The sequence below is a fragment of the Papio anubis genome, chromosome 4, assembly GCF_008728515.1.
Source record: "Papio anubis isolate 15944 chromosome 4, Panubis1.0, whole genome shotgun sequence".
Classification (NCBI taxonomy): Eukaryota; Metazoa; Chordata; class Mammalia; order Primates; family Cercopithecidae; genus Papio; species Papio anubis.
The window spans coordinates 141,017,739-141,031,533 of record NC_044979.1 but is presented as its reverse complement, the minus strand read 5'-3'; the positions used below and the strand labels follow the sequence as shown (position 1 = coordinate 141,031,533).

The 13,795-nt window shown below is 50.2% G+C and overlaps 1 protein-coding gene across 12 annotated transcripts in view; it reads left to right on the top strand.

Annotated features, from left to right (window-relative positions):
• TRRAP (transformation/transcription domain associated protein) overlaps window positions 1-8,125 on the top strand; it is a 135,699-nt gene extending 127,574 nt beyond the window's left edge. For all 12 annotated transcript variants that reach the window (XM_031665604.1, XM_031665602.1, XM_031665603.1 and 9 more), the window contains 5 exons: window positions 8-225; window positions 3,277-3,461; window positions 5,948-6,151; window positions 6,237-6,431; window positions 6,963-8,125. In XM_031665604.1, coding sequence (XP_031521464.1) covers window positions 8-225; window positions 3,277-3,461; window positions 5,948-6,151; window positions 6,237-6,431; window positions 6,963-7,247 — 1,087 coding nt within the window. In that variant the 3' untranslated portion in view covers window positions 7,248-8,125. The remainder of the gene's footprint in view (window positions 1-7; window positions 226-3,276; window positions 3,462-5,947; window positions 6,152-6,236; window positions 6,432-6,962) is intronic.
• The last annotated feature ends 5,670 nt before the right edge of the window (window positions 8,126-13,795 follow it).

Sequence of the window (13,795 nt, the reverse complement as noted above, 5' to 3'; positions counted from 1 at the left end):
CTGGCAGGTTTATGCCCCGGGTAGAGATTGTGCAGAAGCACAACACCGCAGCCCGGCGGCTGTACATCCGGGGACACAACGGCAAGATCTACCCGTACCTCGTCATGAACGACGCCTGCCTCACGGAGTCACGGCGAGAGGAGCGTGTGTTGCAGCTGCTGCGTCTGTTGAACCCCTGTTTGGAGAAGAGAAAGGAGACCACCAAAAGGCATTTGTTTTTCACAGGTGGGAGTGAGAGCCACGCCTCGCGGGGCGCGCAGGCAGCCTCACGGGTGGGGGTGAGAGCCACGCCTCGCGGGGTGCGCAGGCAACTCAAGTTAGCCTTTGAGGGTCCGGCTGTGTCAGCAGAGAATGTTCTAGTCTGTGCTGACCAGGGAAGGCCTCAAGAAGAGGAGCAGCTCTGGGCCTTCAGGCCTCTCACTGAGAGATGAGAGCTGTGTCCACCTTTCGTCTAAGGCAAGCTTGTCCAATCTGCAGGCTCCATGCGGCCCAGGATGCCTTTGAATGTGGTTCAACACAAATTCGTCAACTTTCTTAGAACATTATGAGATTTCTTTTGCTTTTTTTAAAATCTTTTTTAGCTCATCACCTGTCGTTAGTGTCAGTGTATTTTATGTGTAGCCCAAGACAATTCTTCCAATGTGGCCCAGGGAAGCCAAAAGATTGGGCACCCCTGTTCTAAGGCCTTTTGCACTCTACAGAGTGGGCCCTTGGGGAGCCGGCACCTGCCAGTGCGTGCTGCCGGTTTCGCTTCTCCCTGGAGCCTGGGGAACCCGGCCCAGCTGAGCCTGGGTGCCAGCGGGGCAGCACTTCGCGTCAGGTTTCCAGCGCACCTCGAGCTGCTTCACACGCTGCACTCTGGGCCCTCCCTGAGTTTCCTTCCTGGGTGAAACACAGGACTCGGGAAAGTCTAGCTGCCCTGTTAAGGCCACAGAAATTGCCAGGGAGCACAAATAGCTGATAAGAAGCAACCTCTGAGGAAGTCTTTGTCACTGAGTTACCATGAGTGGCCCGATTGTACGGGCACATAGATGAGACGCTTGTGCTGTGATCCAGAGAAGAGAGCCACTTTATAACTTTTTAGCGTGCAGTCCCTGTAGTCGGGAGCCCGCCGCAGTGCACGTTACCTAGTCCTGTGTGGAACTTTCTTTTGCCACCTAAGCTGTGATCAGCCCCTTCTGACCTGAAATCTCTGATGCTTAAGTTTTGTATCTCAAAATAAGAAGATTTTAAAAATAAGCCTAAAGAAAGCTCAAAATGCATCACAGAAAAACTGTGTGTTTTAACGTGTATATAACATGACCTGTAGTGTTGATCCCAGCTGTGGGTTATTGATTTATCTGCTTCCAAACGCTTGGTTGGCACGGAATGGCGGTCCTAATGTGTGTCCTGGAGTCATTTGGGGATTTCTTTATGGGTAAACGCCAAGACAGCAAGCCATCAGCTGTGGCTTAACTGACATTAGAATCAGCCACTTGGTTCACAGAAGTCAGAATCATCCGTGTGCACCTCACATCCCTGAGTTACGGTGGCTGGGACACAGCGCCACTGGTTCCCTCTCTGGGCAGGCTGAATCTGCCATCTTCTGGAAACCTCTCAGCTCCCTCCAACTTTATTGCAACAAGATATCTGAATATTCCCTGAACCTAGTATCTTCATAAAGTATTATCTCATTTAATCCACAAACAACCCTATGGGGTAGGTACTATTATCCCACTTTTGGAGGAGAAACTGTGCACACAAGTCCAGTGCTGCTCCCCAAGGTGTCGTCACTGGGAAGGCAGGCTCTGGAGTGGTCGCCCAGCGCTCCTGCCACCTCCAGCTGGCTCAGACCAGAGTGGTTTCAGTGCAGTTTAGCATCCTGTCGGGCAGGTCGTAGATTAACTGCATCGCAGATAGCGAGTGGTGATTGGGAACAGAGTGCTGGTCGCCATGTGTGGACAGGGATTCACACACTAATGGCGATTGGGAACAGAGTGCTGGTCGCCATGTGTGGACAGGGATTCACACACTAATGGCGATTGGGAACAGAGTGCCGGTTGCCATGTGTGGACGGGGATTCACACACTAATGGCAATGGATGATCAGGTTGATGCTGGATGCTTTCCTTATGTGGACAGAACACAGAAGATGATTTTCCTCCTTCTCCAAAGATGGGGCACAGCCATCCTAGGTGCTGAAAGGCAAGTTTGCGTCATTAGACAGCAGCTGTCTCAGAGCAGGAAGGCTGGACTCTTCCCATAGACTCTGATTAAGGAAAACCTCTGAGAGCGAACATTGAGCAGTCTGCTTATTCTTTTTTTTTTTTTTGAAACGGAGTCTCACTCTGTCACCCAGGCTGGAGTGCAATGGCGCAGTCTCAGTTCACTGCCACCTCCGCCTCCTGGGTTCAGGCAATTCTCCTGCCTCAGCCTCCTGAGTAGCTGGGACTACAGGTGTGCGCCACCATGCCTGGCTAATTTTTGTGTTTTTAGTAGAGATGGGGTTTTGCCATGTTGGCCAGGCTGGTCTCAAACTCCTGACCTCATGTGATCCACCTGCCTTGGCCTCCCAAAGTGCTGGGATTACAGGCGTGAGCCACCACGGCCAGCCATGTTTATTCTTATTTTTTAGACAGGGTCCTGCTCTGTCACCTGCAGCCCCCAACTCCTGGCTCAAGCGATTCTCCCATCTCAGCCTCCTGAGTAGCTGGGACTATAGGCTATCCTTTATATTTTGTTTTTTAAGATGTCTTTTTGTTTTTTGGGGTTTTTTTTCCTTTGAGATGGAGTCTCGCTCTGTCACCAGGCTGTATTGCTGTGGCACGATCTCAGCTCACTACAACCTCTGACTCCCTGGTTCAGGCCATTCTCCTGCCTCAGCCTCCTGAGTAGCTGGGATTACAGGCACCTGCCACCACGCCTGGCTAATTTTTGTATTTTTAGTAGAGATGGGGTTTCACCATGTTGGCCAGGATGGTCTCCATCTCCTGACCTCGTGATCCGCCCACCTCGGCCTCCCAAAGTGCTGGGATTACAGACGTGAGCCACTGTGTCCAGCCAAGATGTCTTTTTAAGATTGCCTTCTAAAGCATTTCTGTTTGTGGACACAGGGTGACGATTAGCTCGTGCCGTCAGAGCCTCGTGCCATCTGTTGGGTAAATGGATGGTGCATGACCACCGGGTTCTTCCAGCCAGCCCCCAAGGCACACAGCTGGGTCAGCTCTGCTCCCAGTGGAGCCAAGCACTGGCCTGCGGTCACCCTCAGCCTGCCCTGTTTTTCTTCCCCTCTCCCCAGTGCCCCGGGTTGTGGCGGTTTCCCCGCAGATGCGCCTCGTGGAGGACAACCCCTCTTCACTTTCCCTTGTGGAGATCTACAAGCAGCGCTGCGCCAAGAAGGGCATCGAGCACGACAACCCCATCTCCCGTTACTACGACCGGCTGGCTACGGTGCAGGCGCGGGGAACCCAAGCCAGCCACCAGGTAGCAGCGGGGCTGGGCGGGGGCCAAGCTGCCACCTGCAGCCCTCCTGCGTGGGGCGGTGCCTGGAGACAGGGGTGCTTAGAAGATGAGCGGGCATTTGTTGGGGGCCACCTCTGTCATTTAAAGTAACTATTAGACTCGTGAGATGGTAGAAATGAGACAGCTCTTGACCTTGGTGAGAGGACACTTGTCGTGAACGGTTTGTTATGACCGGACGCGGGTCAGTCCTCGACCTTGGAGAAGCCCCTTGTCCTCTACTGTACTTACAAAGAAGCTCTGAAATTAGAATTTTGAAGTAAGTTTCTGGCAGTCTCACTTGGCAGCCACACCTGGTCTGAGGTGATGGGAGGCTGTTTACAGTCTTCATTCATCCACTTCGTGTTGCTGTTCACCTGGTCTGCTGCTGGGGGCGTTAGGCGATGTGCGGCATGTGTGCTGTTTTCTAAAATACAAAAAGCGACAGACTCTGGAGTGCGTGGGGCCCAGCTGTTTCGGTTGCCTGAGCCAGGAGCATGGTGCCCACAGGAGTCTTGGGTGGCCCTGGCCTGCAGCCCCTCGGAGGTGCAGAGGCCCCTCATTCACCTGCACGTTTTTGCCCTTGGTGGGAGGCAGGGCAGGCATGGGCTTTGGGTGAGGAGATTTTTGGGGGGTTGTGTGGAGCACCCAGGGGCAGCTGTTTCGGCCTCTCCCCGGGTGCCCGGTGGTCCTTTATGTAGGTCCCAAGAAGGAGAGACCACAGAGGTGGATGCTGCGACCTTGCCCCAAGTCTCCCAGGGACTCATTCCAGGTCTCCGGGCTCCTGGAGGACTTAGTGTGGTTGAGGAAGGTTGAGCCCATGGTGTCCTCTGTGGCCCAGGGCACGGCAGGGCCCAAGGTGTTCCAGGCTGCAGGGTCAGGTGCAGCCTCCAGCTCTGCAGGCAGAGGCATGGATCCCTGTCAACAGATCAGCCTCTGTTGACAGAGTGCATGGCCTCTCGTGGGAACTGACGCCAGGGCTTTTTTGTGGCACAGGCCATGGCCTGGTCATTCTGTGGACAATGGGCAGTTCTGAGGTATTTGCAGGAAAAGAATGGATTATATTCTTAAGGCAACATTAACTTTCGACAGCGTGGAAGCCAGTGACAAATACGTGCTGACCCCAGAGTCATCCTGTTTCTAAACAGCGTGAGTGTCCAACTGGGATGTTTGTTCCCGGTTAGCGGCTGTCAGGGCCTGTCGGCAGAGGGAGATGCCCACAGCACAGAGGAATCCAGCTTCAGAGCCACTTCCTCCTCTATGTGCCTCTTGTTTGTTTTGTTATTTATTCTACTCCTTCATTCTTCTGTCTTTTTCTCTTTTTTTGTTGAGATGGAGTTTTGCTCTTGTCGCCCAGGCTGGAGTGCAGTGGCATGATCTTGGCTCACCACAACCTCCGCCTCCTGAGTTCAAGCAATTCTCCTGCCTCAGCCTCCTGAGTAGCTGAGATTACAGGTGCCCGCCACCACGCCTGGCTGATTTTTGTATTTTTAGTAGAGACGGGGTTTCACCATGTTGACCAGGCTGGCCTCAAACTCCTGACCTTGTGATCTGCCCGCCTCGACCTCCCAAAGTGCTGGGATTACAGGCGTGAGTCACCATGCCCAGCCCAGCCTTTGTTTTTTTGTTTTTTTTTAAATAAATTTTTTAAAAAGCTCCTCAGACTTGTAAGCCTTTAGTTCCTAGAGTTCTGACAAAGTTGATTTTGGTGGTTTTGCCAGCATTCTAACTGCTTCAGGAGCAGATTTTGGAAATCCTTTGCCGTCTCAGAAGTGCTCCTTCCCATTTGACAGATGAGGAAACAAACTGCATGTGTGGCCAGTGGCCTGCCTTGTTCTTCCTGGTGGAAGGCAAGAACTTTCTCACGGCCTTTCTCACGTTCTACCTCACGGCCATTCAGAGCACGTGGGTAGGACTTAGTCTGGAAGAGACCCTGTGCCTCTACCAGATGGTCGAACAGGAACTCCATTAACTCAGGAAACTTTCTGAGTTGGTGATGTCTGCAATAGTCCATGAGTACGGAGTTCAGTCTCGAGTGTGTGTGTGGTTAGACCAGCTCCTTCAGTTTGTGAAACATTGGTCATTAGTATAAAGTCTTGGTTGGAAGTGGTGCTGCTGGTGTCCGGCTGTTGTGTTCTGTTAATTGGCCTGATACCTTCTGTGGTCAGCAAGGGTGGAAGTGTCAGATACTTGCCTGCATTCTTGTCAGGTATCGCATGTCAGGTAACTGCGGCTTTGGCGCAGACCAGCTGCGTTGGTGCTTTAGAGCAGACGGCGGCGAACCCTGGAGGGAAGCAGCCATCTTGTGCCTCCTCACGTTCAGTCTCCTAACAATGCGCGCGTTAAATCTGTCACCAGAATTTACTCTCGGTGCTAAGTTAAAGAGGAATTGCAATTTGAGAGTTTTTCTTTTGCCAAAAAAAAAAAAATCAGTGAGTGAGATGGGAGTGTCACGGGGCGATGTGTTTCAGGTCCTCCGCGACATCCTCAAGGAGGTTCAGAGTAACATGGTGCCACGCAGCATGCTCAAGGAGTGGGCGCTGCACACCTTCCCCAACGCCACGGACTACTGGACGTTCCGGAAGATGTTCACCATCCAGCTGGCTCTGATAGGCTTCGCAGAATTCGTCCTGCATTTAAATAGACTCAACCCCGAGATGTTACAGATCGCTCAGGTAACCTGGTTTGAACCGCCAGATCCTCTCCTCGTGACATTGCCTTTCTGCTGAAGTTCCTAAAGTGTCTCCTTCTGAAATTTAGGACACTGGCAAACTGAATGTTGCCTACTTTCGGTTTGACATAAACGACGCCACTGGAGACCTAGATGCCAACCGTCCTGTCCCGTTTCGACTCACGCCCAACATTTCTGAGTTTCTGACTACCATCGGTGTCTCCGGCCCGTTGACGGCATCCATGATTGCGGTTGCCCGGTGCTTCGCCCAGCCGAACTTTAAGGTGGGTCTCTGCGTCGTCCTATTACGGGCACAGGCTGGGGCCACTCAGATGCCCACGCGCCACGGCCTTGCAGGAGCTGCTGATCTGCCTCACAGGCTCTGCGTTCTCCACAGTGGCCGGCACCCGTGTTACGTCCTTTGCTGTGCGGGCAAGGGATGGTTTTCTCTTTGGTTCACTCTCGTCTGTAGTGCTTGGAATGGGCCTGCTGGACACTGGGCAGACGCTGGAAGGCGTCAAGTGAACAAATAAAAAGATCGGGCCCCAGTCGCAGCATGGCTGCCTTTGCCATCCAGGTCTGTGCTGCCCAACACTGAGGCTTTCTGGCTGCTGCTCCAAGTGGAGGAAGGGGTTTGTCCCTCAGCGGCTTCCCCAGCCCGTCCTGAGAGCACACAGCCTGGCCTGGTGCTGAGGCTTGACTGGCCCTCGGTGGCCCTGGGCGGCCACTGTGGTTGAGTCCCACCCTGTTAGGAAGCTGCCCTTCTGGGCTGTTCTTGGTTAAACACACGTCCTCTCGTTCTCTCCCTCACACAGGTGGACGGCATTCTGAAAACGGTTCTCCGGGATGAGATCATTGCTTGGCACAAAAAAACGCAGGAGGACACGTCCTCTCCTCTCTCGGCCGCCGGGCAACCGGAGAACATGGACAGCCAGCAACTGGTGTCCCTGGTTCAGAAAGCTGTCACCGCCATCATGACCCGCCTGCACAACCTCGCCCAGTTCGAAGGCGGGGAAAGCAAGGTGAACACCTTGGTGGCTGCAGCGAACAGCCTGGACAATCTGTGCCGCATGGACCCCGCCTGGCACCCCTGGCTGTGACCGCGGCCGCCACGGCCACCCGCAATGTGAAGGGCGCCCCGGGCTCTGAGCCCGCAGCTTATACGACTTGTCCCTGCCTCGTTCCTTTTATTCTCAGAAGCCCCGCGGTTCCACTGGGTTGCAGTTATTTTCCTGGTAGTTGGTGTGTGAGAGGGAGAATTTAGTTTTAGAGGAAGCTGAACTATGACGACGCTGGGCGAGGCGGTTAGAAATGGCAGAGCTGAAACTTCCTCCAAGCTTTTAAAATAATCTTTTAAGAAACCAGGATTCTCCGGTCTGGAATTTCTGGGTGAGCCCTTTTTTTATGGTGTCCTCTGTCTGTGAACGTACAGGTGGGACTGTGCGAACCGCTCCTTACCATCCATTTTTAACTCTTTCGGAAATAACACCTCACAGCAGCTTCCTGCTTTTGTACAGACCTTTGTAACAAGTGTACAGAAAACCCGTTTGGTTTGAGAAACAGATGATGAACCCATCGTGCTGGTTTTTCTCTGAGCACAAACTTTTAGGCTGTACGCAGCCAGCCTTGGGAGTCTCGTTGAGTGTCTGGCGTGGATCCACAGGGCCAGATCACCCTGCGGGAGCGCCACACGCATCCACTTTGGATTCAGCGGGTGAAGACAGAACTCTGAGAGTCTGCAGGCGGCTCCTGTGCTTTTTATTTCCGGCTCTTCGGATGTCTTCTAGACATTTACTATCATTGCACCTGAATAAAAAATCACTTTTACCTTCCTAATTTAAAAAGACAAAACAGAAATGTACGTTCCTTCGCTACCTTTAGTCTTTCTGTTCACATTTTTATAAATCTGAACATTGAGAATGTTCTATCTAAATTTGTACAGTGTGATTTTTTTTAGAATAAATATTTTATAAAAGGGTTTATTGTCCCTTATTTATGTTAAAATGCTTGTTCCCATGAGGGGTTTGTTTCTTCCCTCTCAGTGTCCCTCAGCCCCTTGGGAACCAGAGGCCCCAGAGACAGTGTGGGCTCCTCAGCGTAGCCTCTTGGTGACAGCATGCGCTGCCTGGCAGGTACTGTGCTGCTGTGATCACAGGGGACGTCATGACGTGGCACGTGGGAAGCCAGTTCAGAGCATATTCTGTCAAGGCGACGAGGAATGGTGGCCCGACCTCAGCAGTGGGCTGGTGTGCCAGACTCTTGGAGCCCTCGGCTGTGTTCATGTGTTTCAAGACTGCTGCCATGTAACATGTGTGGAGTGTGCCCGAAGCATGCCCGGAGGCTCAGCATGAAGCACTCTGTGCCCATCTCTACCTCCTCATTGTCCTTCATCCAATGTGTACTGTGGGCCAGGCCTGCCCTCGTGTGGGAGGGACGGTCCCCAAGGAGCACACACCATGACGTCAGAAACAGCAGGGCGGAGGGATGGGGTTGCCGCTCCAGGGCTAACATGATGGGCCCTGAATTAGAAAGGACTTGCCTGTTAGGAAGTGTTAAGTCTTTTCGAGGAAGACGGCCCTTTACAGGACCCAGGGGATGGGGGTAGCATGGAGCCCTCTCTGGGCCTCTGCCCCAGACCACAGAACCTTCTCCAGCTCTTGACTCTCCTTGCCTTTCATTTATCCTCCATCGTTCCAAGCTACCACGGAGGTGAGTTTACCCAAATCCCACCGCAGGGTCAAATGAAAGGGCCTTGACTAGATGTCCCTGGGCAGCTTGAGATTACAGTTGTGTTGCTGGGTTATGGTCTGGGTGCGGACTGGTTTATAGTAGGTGGTACTGGCTGGGTTATGGTCTGGGTGCGGACTGGTTTGCAGTGGGTGGTACTGGCAGCTGTCATCAAGGTCTCTGTGCTGGGCTGCAGCCTTCAGCCCAGAGGGGCACTTCCCCACTTTATAGAGCGGGGGTTTCCAGCTCAGAGAAGGTGAGAAGCTTGTCCAAGGCCTGGAGAAACTGGGAGGGAAGCCCGTCCAGCCTGATTCGAAGCTCCCATGCTGCTCCTGGGCCACAGGTCAAGGCCGAGGTGCTGGCTTTTGCCAGTCTGACCGGACTCAAGTTACTTCCCAGTTCCTTGCAGAGAGCTGTCTTTGTGAGACGGTGTCTCGGGTCCTGGAAAGATGGGAGCAGTGCTTTGCAAATGAGGAGTGATTGCGTGCTCATCTGGCAGCTGGTTGGTGTCCTGCGGGCGTCAGGCCTGAGCGGGGACCATGCTCCTCCGATCGTCCTCACTGCGTGTGACGAGGCCTAGGCCACTGTGTGAGTCATCTTGCGCTCCATGAAGCCTGGTGTCTGTGCAGATGTGTGGGTGGCGTTAGGGTTGGGGGACATTTCTTTCACACTGGAGAACAGGAGTCTGGAGCTGGTGCTATTGGTGAGGAGGAGGCCCAGCCCGCTGCGAGGCTCGCCCACACTGTTCCCCTGGTTGTTGGGAAAACCAACCTTGGAGTGGTCAAGGCAGGAGATAGCCCCTCCCCGGTGAAAGTCCGGCATCTCGTGAGCGCCATGTGGAAAGATCAAGGACCTGGAGTCTGGAGCCCTTCAGGCAGCAGCTCAGTGACCATGAACCTCAGCTCTGTCCACCCCAGCGCAGCATTGCTGGGAGCTGTGCCCGGGAGGCTGCCGGCTCCAGAGTGAGGAGGGTCCAGAACACGCAGACAATATGCCCTGTTTCTCCAAACACCATTTCAAGGTAAGTGCTAGGACTAGACTTCTTTTTATTCTTGTGGTAAGATATGTATAACATCAAATTTACCATTTTGATGAATTTTAAGTGCACAGTTGAGTGGCATTATGTACCTTCGTCGTTGTACAGCAATCACCAGCATCCACCTCCAGAACTTTTACATCTTGTTATCTGGAAAAATCTGTCCTCATTAAATACTCACTCCCCATCAGCGCTTCCCCCCACCCCTGCCAACTACCATTCTACTTTCTGTCTCTGTGAATTTGATGACTCTTAAGGACCTCATAGAAGTAGAATCATGCAATATTTGTCCTTTTCTGACTGGTTTTTGTTTGTTTTGGTTTTGAGACGTAGTTTTGCTCTTGTCGCCCAGGCTGGAGTGCAGTGGCACAAACTCAGCTCACCGCAACCTCCGCCTCCCGGGTTCAAGCAATTCTCCTGCCTCAGCCTCCCGAGTAGCTGGGATTACAGGCACCCGCCACCACACCCAGCTAATTTTTGTATTTTTAGTAGAGATGGGGTTTCATCATGTTGGCCAGGCTGGTCTTGAACCTCAGGCGATCCACCCACTTTGGCCTCCTAAAGTGTTGGGCTTATAGACATCAGCCCTGGCGCCTGGCGCCAAAAGGCACCTGGCGTTTTGTGACTTTTATTTCGCTTAGCATAATGACCTCAGTGTTCATCCACGCTGCAGCGTGTCAGACTCTCCTTCCTTTTTAAGGCTGAATTGCATTTCGTTGCCTGTGTAGACATTTTGTCCATTCATTTATCTGCTGATGGGTACTTGGCGTCTCTCTCTTTTGTCCACTATGAATAATGCTCCTATGAACATAGGCATACAAATATGTGTTCAATTTCCTACTTTTAGTTCTTTGGTTATCTACCCAGAAGTAGACTTGCTGGATCATATAGGAATTCTATCTTTAATTATTTGAGGAACTGCCATGCTGTTTTCCATAGCAGCTGTATCATTTTACGTTCCCACCAGCAAGAGGTAAGGTTTTCTCTGTCTTCACATTCTTGCCAGCACTTGTGATGTTGTTTTTTCGTTTTTGTTTTATGACATCCATCGTAATGGGCATGGAGTGGTACTTCACTGTGGTTTTGACTTGCATTGCCCTGGTGATGAGGGAAGTTGAGCAGCTTTTCATAGGCTTGTGAGCCAAGTCATATATCTTCTTTGGAGATGCGTCAGTTCTAGTCCTTTGCCCGTTTTTCAATTGAGTTGTTTTTGTTGTTGAGTTGCAGTTCTTTATATCGTCTGGATGAGAATCCCTTGGAGATAGATGGTTTACAAATAATTTCTCATATTGTGTGAGTTGCCTTTTCACTCTATTGATAGTGTCATTTGATGCACAAAAGTTTTTAATTTTGATGCAGTTCAATTTGTTTTTCCTTTTGTTGCCTGTGCCTTTCATGTAATATCAAAACACCATTGCCAAAGCTAATCTCATGAAGCTTTTTCCCTAGGAGGTCTTCTAAGAGTTTTATAGTTTTCACACTCATTTTAGATCTCTGGTCCACTTGGAAGGTAATTTGTGTATATGCTATAAGCTAAGGGCCCAGCTGAGTTCTTTTGCTTGTGGATATCCAGTATCCCCAACGTAATTTTGTTGAGAAGACGATCCTGTTGGAAAGGGTCTTGGCACCCAAAACTCAGCTGACGCATAGAGTGTGGAGAACTGATTTCCGGGCTGTCTGCTCTGTTCAGTCTGTCTCCGTGTCTGTCTTTATGCCACCACTACAGTGTTTTGCTTACTGTGGCTTTTTAGTCAGATTTGAAACCAGGAAGTGTAAATTCTCTGAGTTTGTGCTTCTTTTTCAAGATTGCTTTGGATTTGGGGTCCCCTGCAATTTCATACAAATTTGAGGATGTATTTTTCTGTTTTGGATTTGGGGTCCCCTGTAATTTCATACAAATTTGAGGATGTATTTTTCTGTTTCTGCTAAAATGTTGGGATTTTGTTTTGTTTTGTTTTGTTTTTGAGACGGAGTCTTGCTCTGTTGCCCAGGCTGGAGTGCAGTGGCACCATCTCGGCTCAGTGCAGCCTTCACCTCCGGGGTTCAAGCGATTCTCCTGCCTCAGCCTCCCAAGTAGCTGGGATTACAGGCGCCCGCCACCATGCCCAGCTAATTTTTGTATTTTTAGTAGAGATGGGGTTTCACCACGTTGGCCAAGCTGGTCTCGAACTCCTGACCTCAGGTGATCCATCCGCCTCAGCCTCCCAAAATACTGGGATTATAGGCGTGAGCCAGTGCACCCGGCCCAATGTTGGGATTTTGATAGTGATTGTATTACATCTGTAGATCACTTTGAGTAGTAATGACATCTTAACAATATTTTGGCCAGGTGTGTTGGCTCACACCTATAATCTCAGCACTTTTGGGAGGCCGAGGCAGGAGGATTGCTCGAGGCCAGGAGCTTGAGACCAGCCTGGGCAACACAGCGAGACCTCATCTCTGCCAAAAATATATAAAATTAGCTGGGTGTGTTGGTGTGTGCTTGTAGTCACGGCTACATGGTAGGCTGAGCCAGGAGGATCACTTGAGCACAGAAGTTGGAGGCTGCAGTGAGCTATGATTGTAGCACTGCACTCCAGCTTGGACAGGAGAACATCTTAAAAAAAATAAGAAATATAAAATACAATATTATGTCTTTTATTCCATAAGCTTGGAATGTCTATTTATTTGTCTTCTATAATTTTTTTTTTTTTTTGAGGTGGAGTCTCACTTTGTCCCCCGGGCTGGATTGCAGTGGCGCGATCTCGGCTCACTACAAGCTCCGCCTCCTGAGTTCACGCCATTCTCCTGCCTCAGCCTCCCGAGTAACTGGGACTACAGGCATCTGCCACCACGCCCGGCTAATTTTTTATATTTTTAGTAGAGACGGGGTTTCACCACGTTGGCCAAGCTGGTCTCGATCTCCTGACCTCGTGATCCACCCGTCTCGGCCTCCCAAAGTGCTGGGATTACAGGCATGAGCCACCGCACGCAGCTTGTCTTCTATAATTTCTTTAATCAGTGATTTATGGTTTCTAATATACAAGTATTTGACTTCATTGGTTAAGTATGTACCTGTTTATTCTTTGTAATGCTGCTGTAAATGGAATTGTTTTCTTAAGTTCCTCTTTGGATTATATATTGTTAGTGTATAGAAACACAGCTGATTTTTGTATGTTGATTTTTGTATCCTACAATTTTGCTGAATATGTTTATTCTAATACTTTGTTTTCTTTAGGCTTTTCTATAATCATGTCATGTGTAAACAGGTAATTTTACCTCTTCCTTTCCAATTTGGATTTTTTCCCCCTTTTGCCTAATTGTTCTGGCTAGAATTTCCACTACTGTGTTGAGTATAAGTGGAAAAAAAAAAAACGGTCACCTTTGTCTCATTCCTTATCTTAGAGGAAGCCCTATCAGTCTTTCACCATTGAATGTGATCTTAGCTGTGGGTTTTGCATAATGGCCTTTATTATATTGAGGTGTTTTCCTTCTATTCCTAGTTTGCTGGAAGTTTTTATCTGAAAAGGTGATAAATCTTGTCAAATGCTTTTCTGAATCAGTTAAAATGATTTTGTGGTTTTTCCTCTTTATCCTGTTCATTTGTTGACTCATCCTTGCACATCCCAGGAATCAATCCCAATTTATCATGGTATGTAGTCCTTTTAATATGCTGTTGGATTTGGTTTGCTGGTATTTTGTTGAACATCTCTGCATCAGTATTCATCGGGGCTGTTAGTTTGTGGTTTTCTCTTGGTGCCTGGCGTTGGTATCAGGGTAATATTCAAGTTCATGTTATAAAGCCAGTACTTGATCCTGCATCCTAGTTCTGCTCTCAACAAACTCATCCTGCCTCTTGAGAGCACAAACATGGGAAAAAAATCGGTACACACAAAAAATATGTAC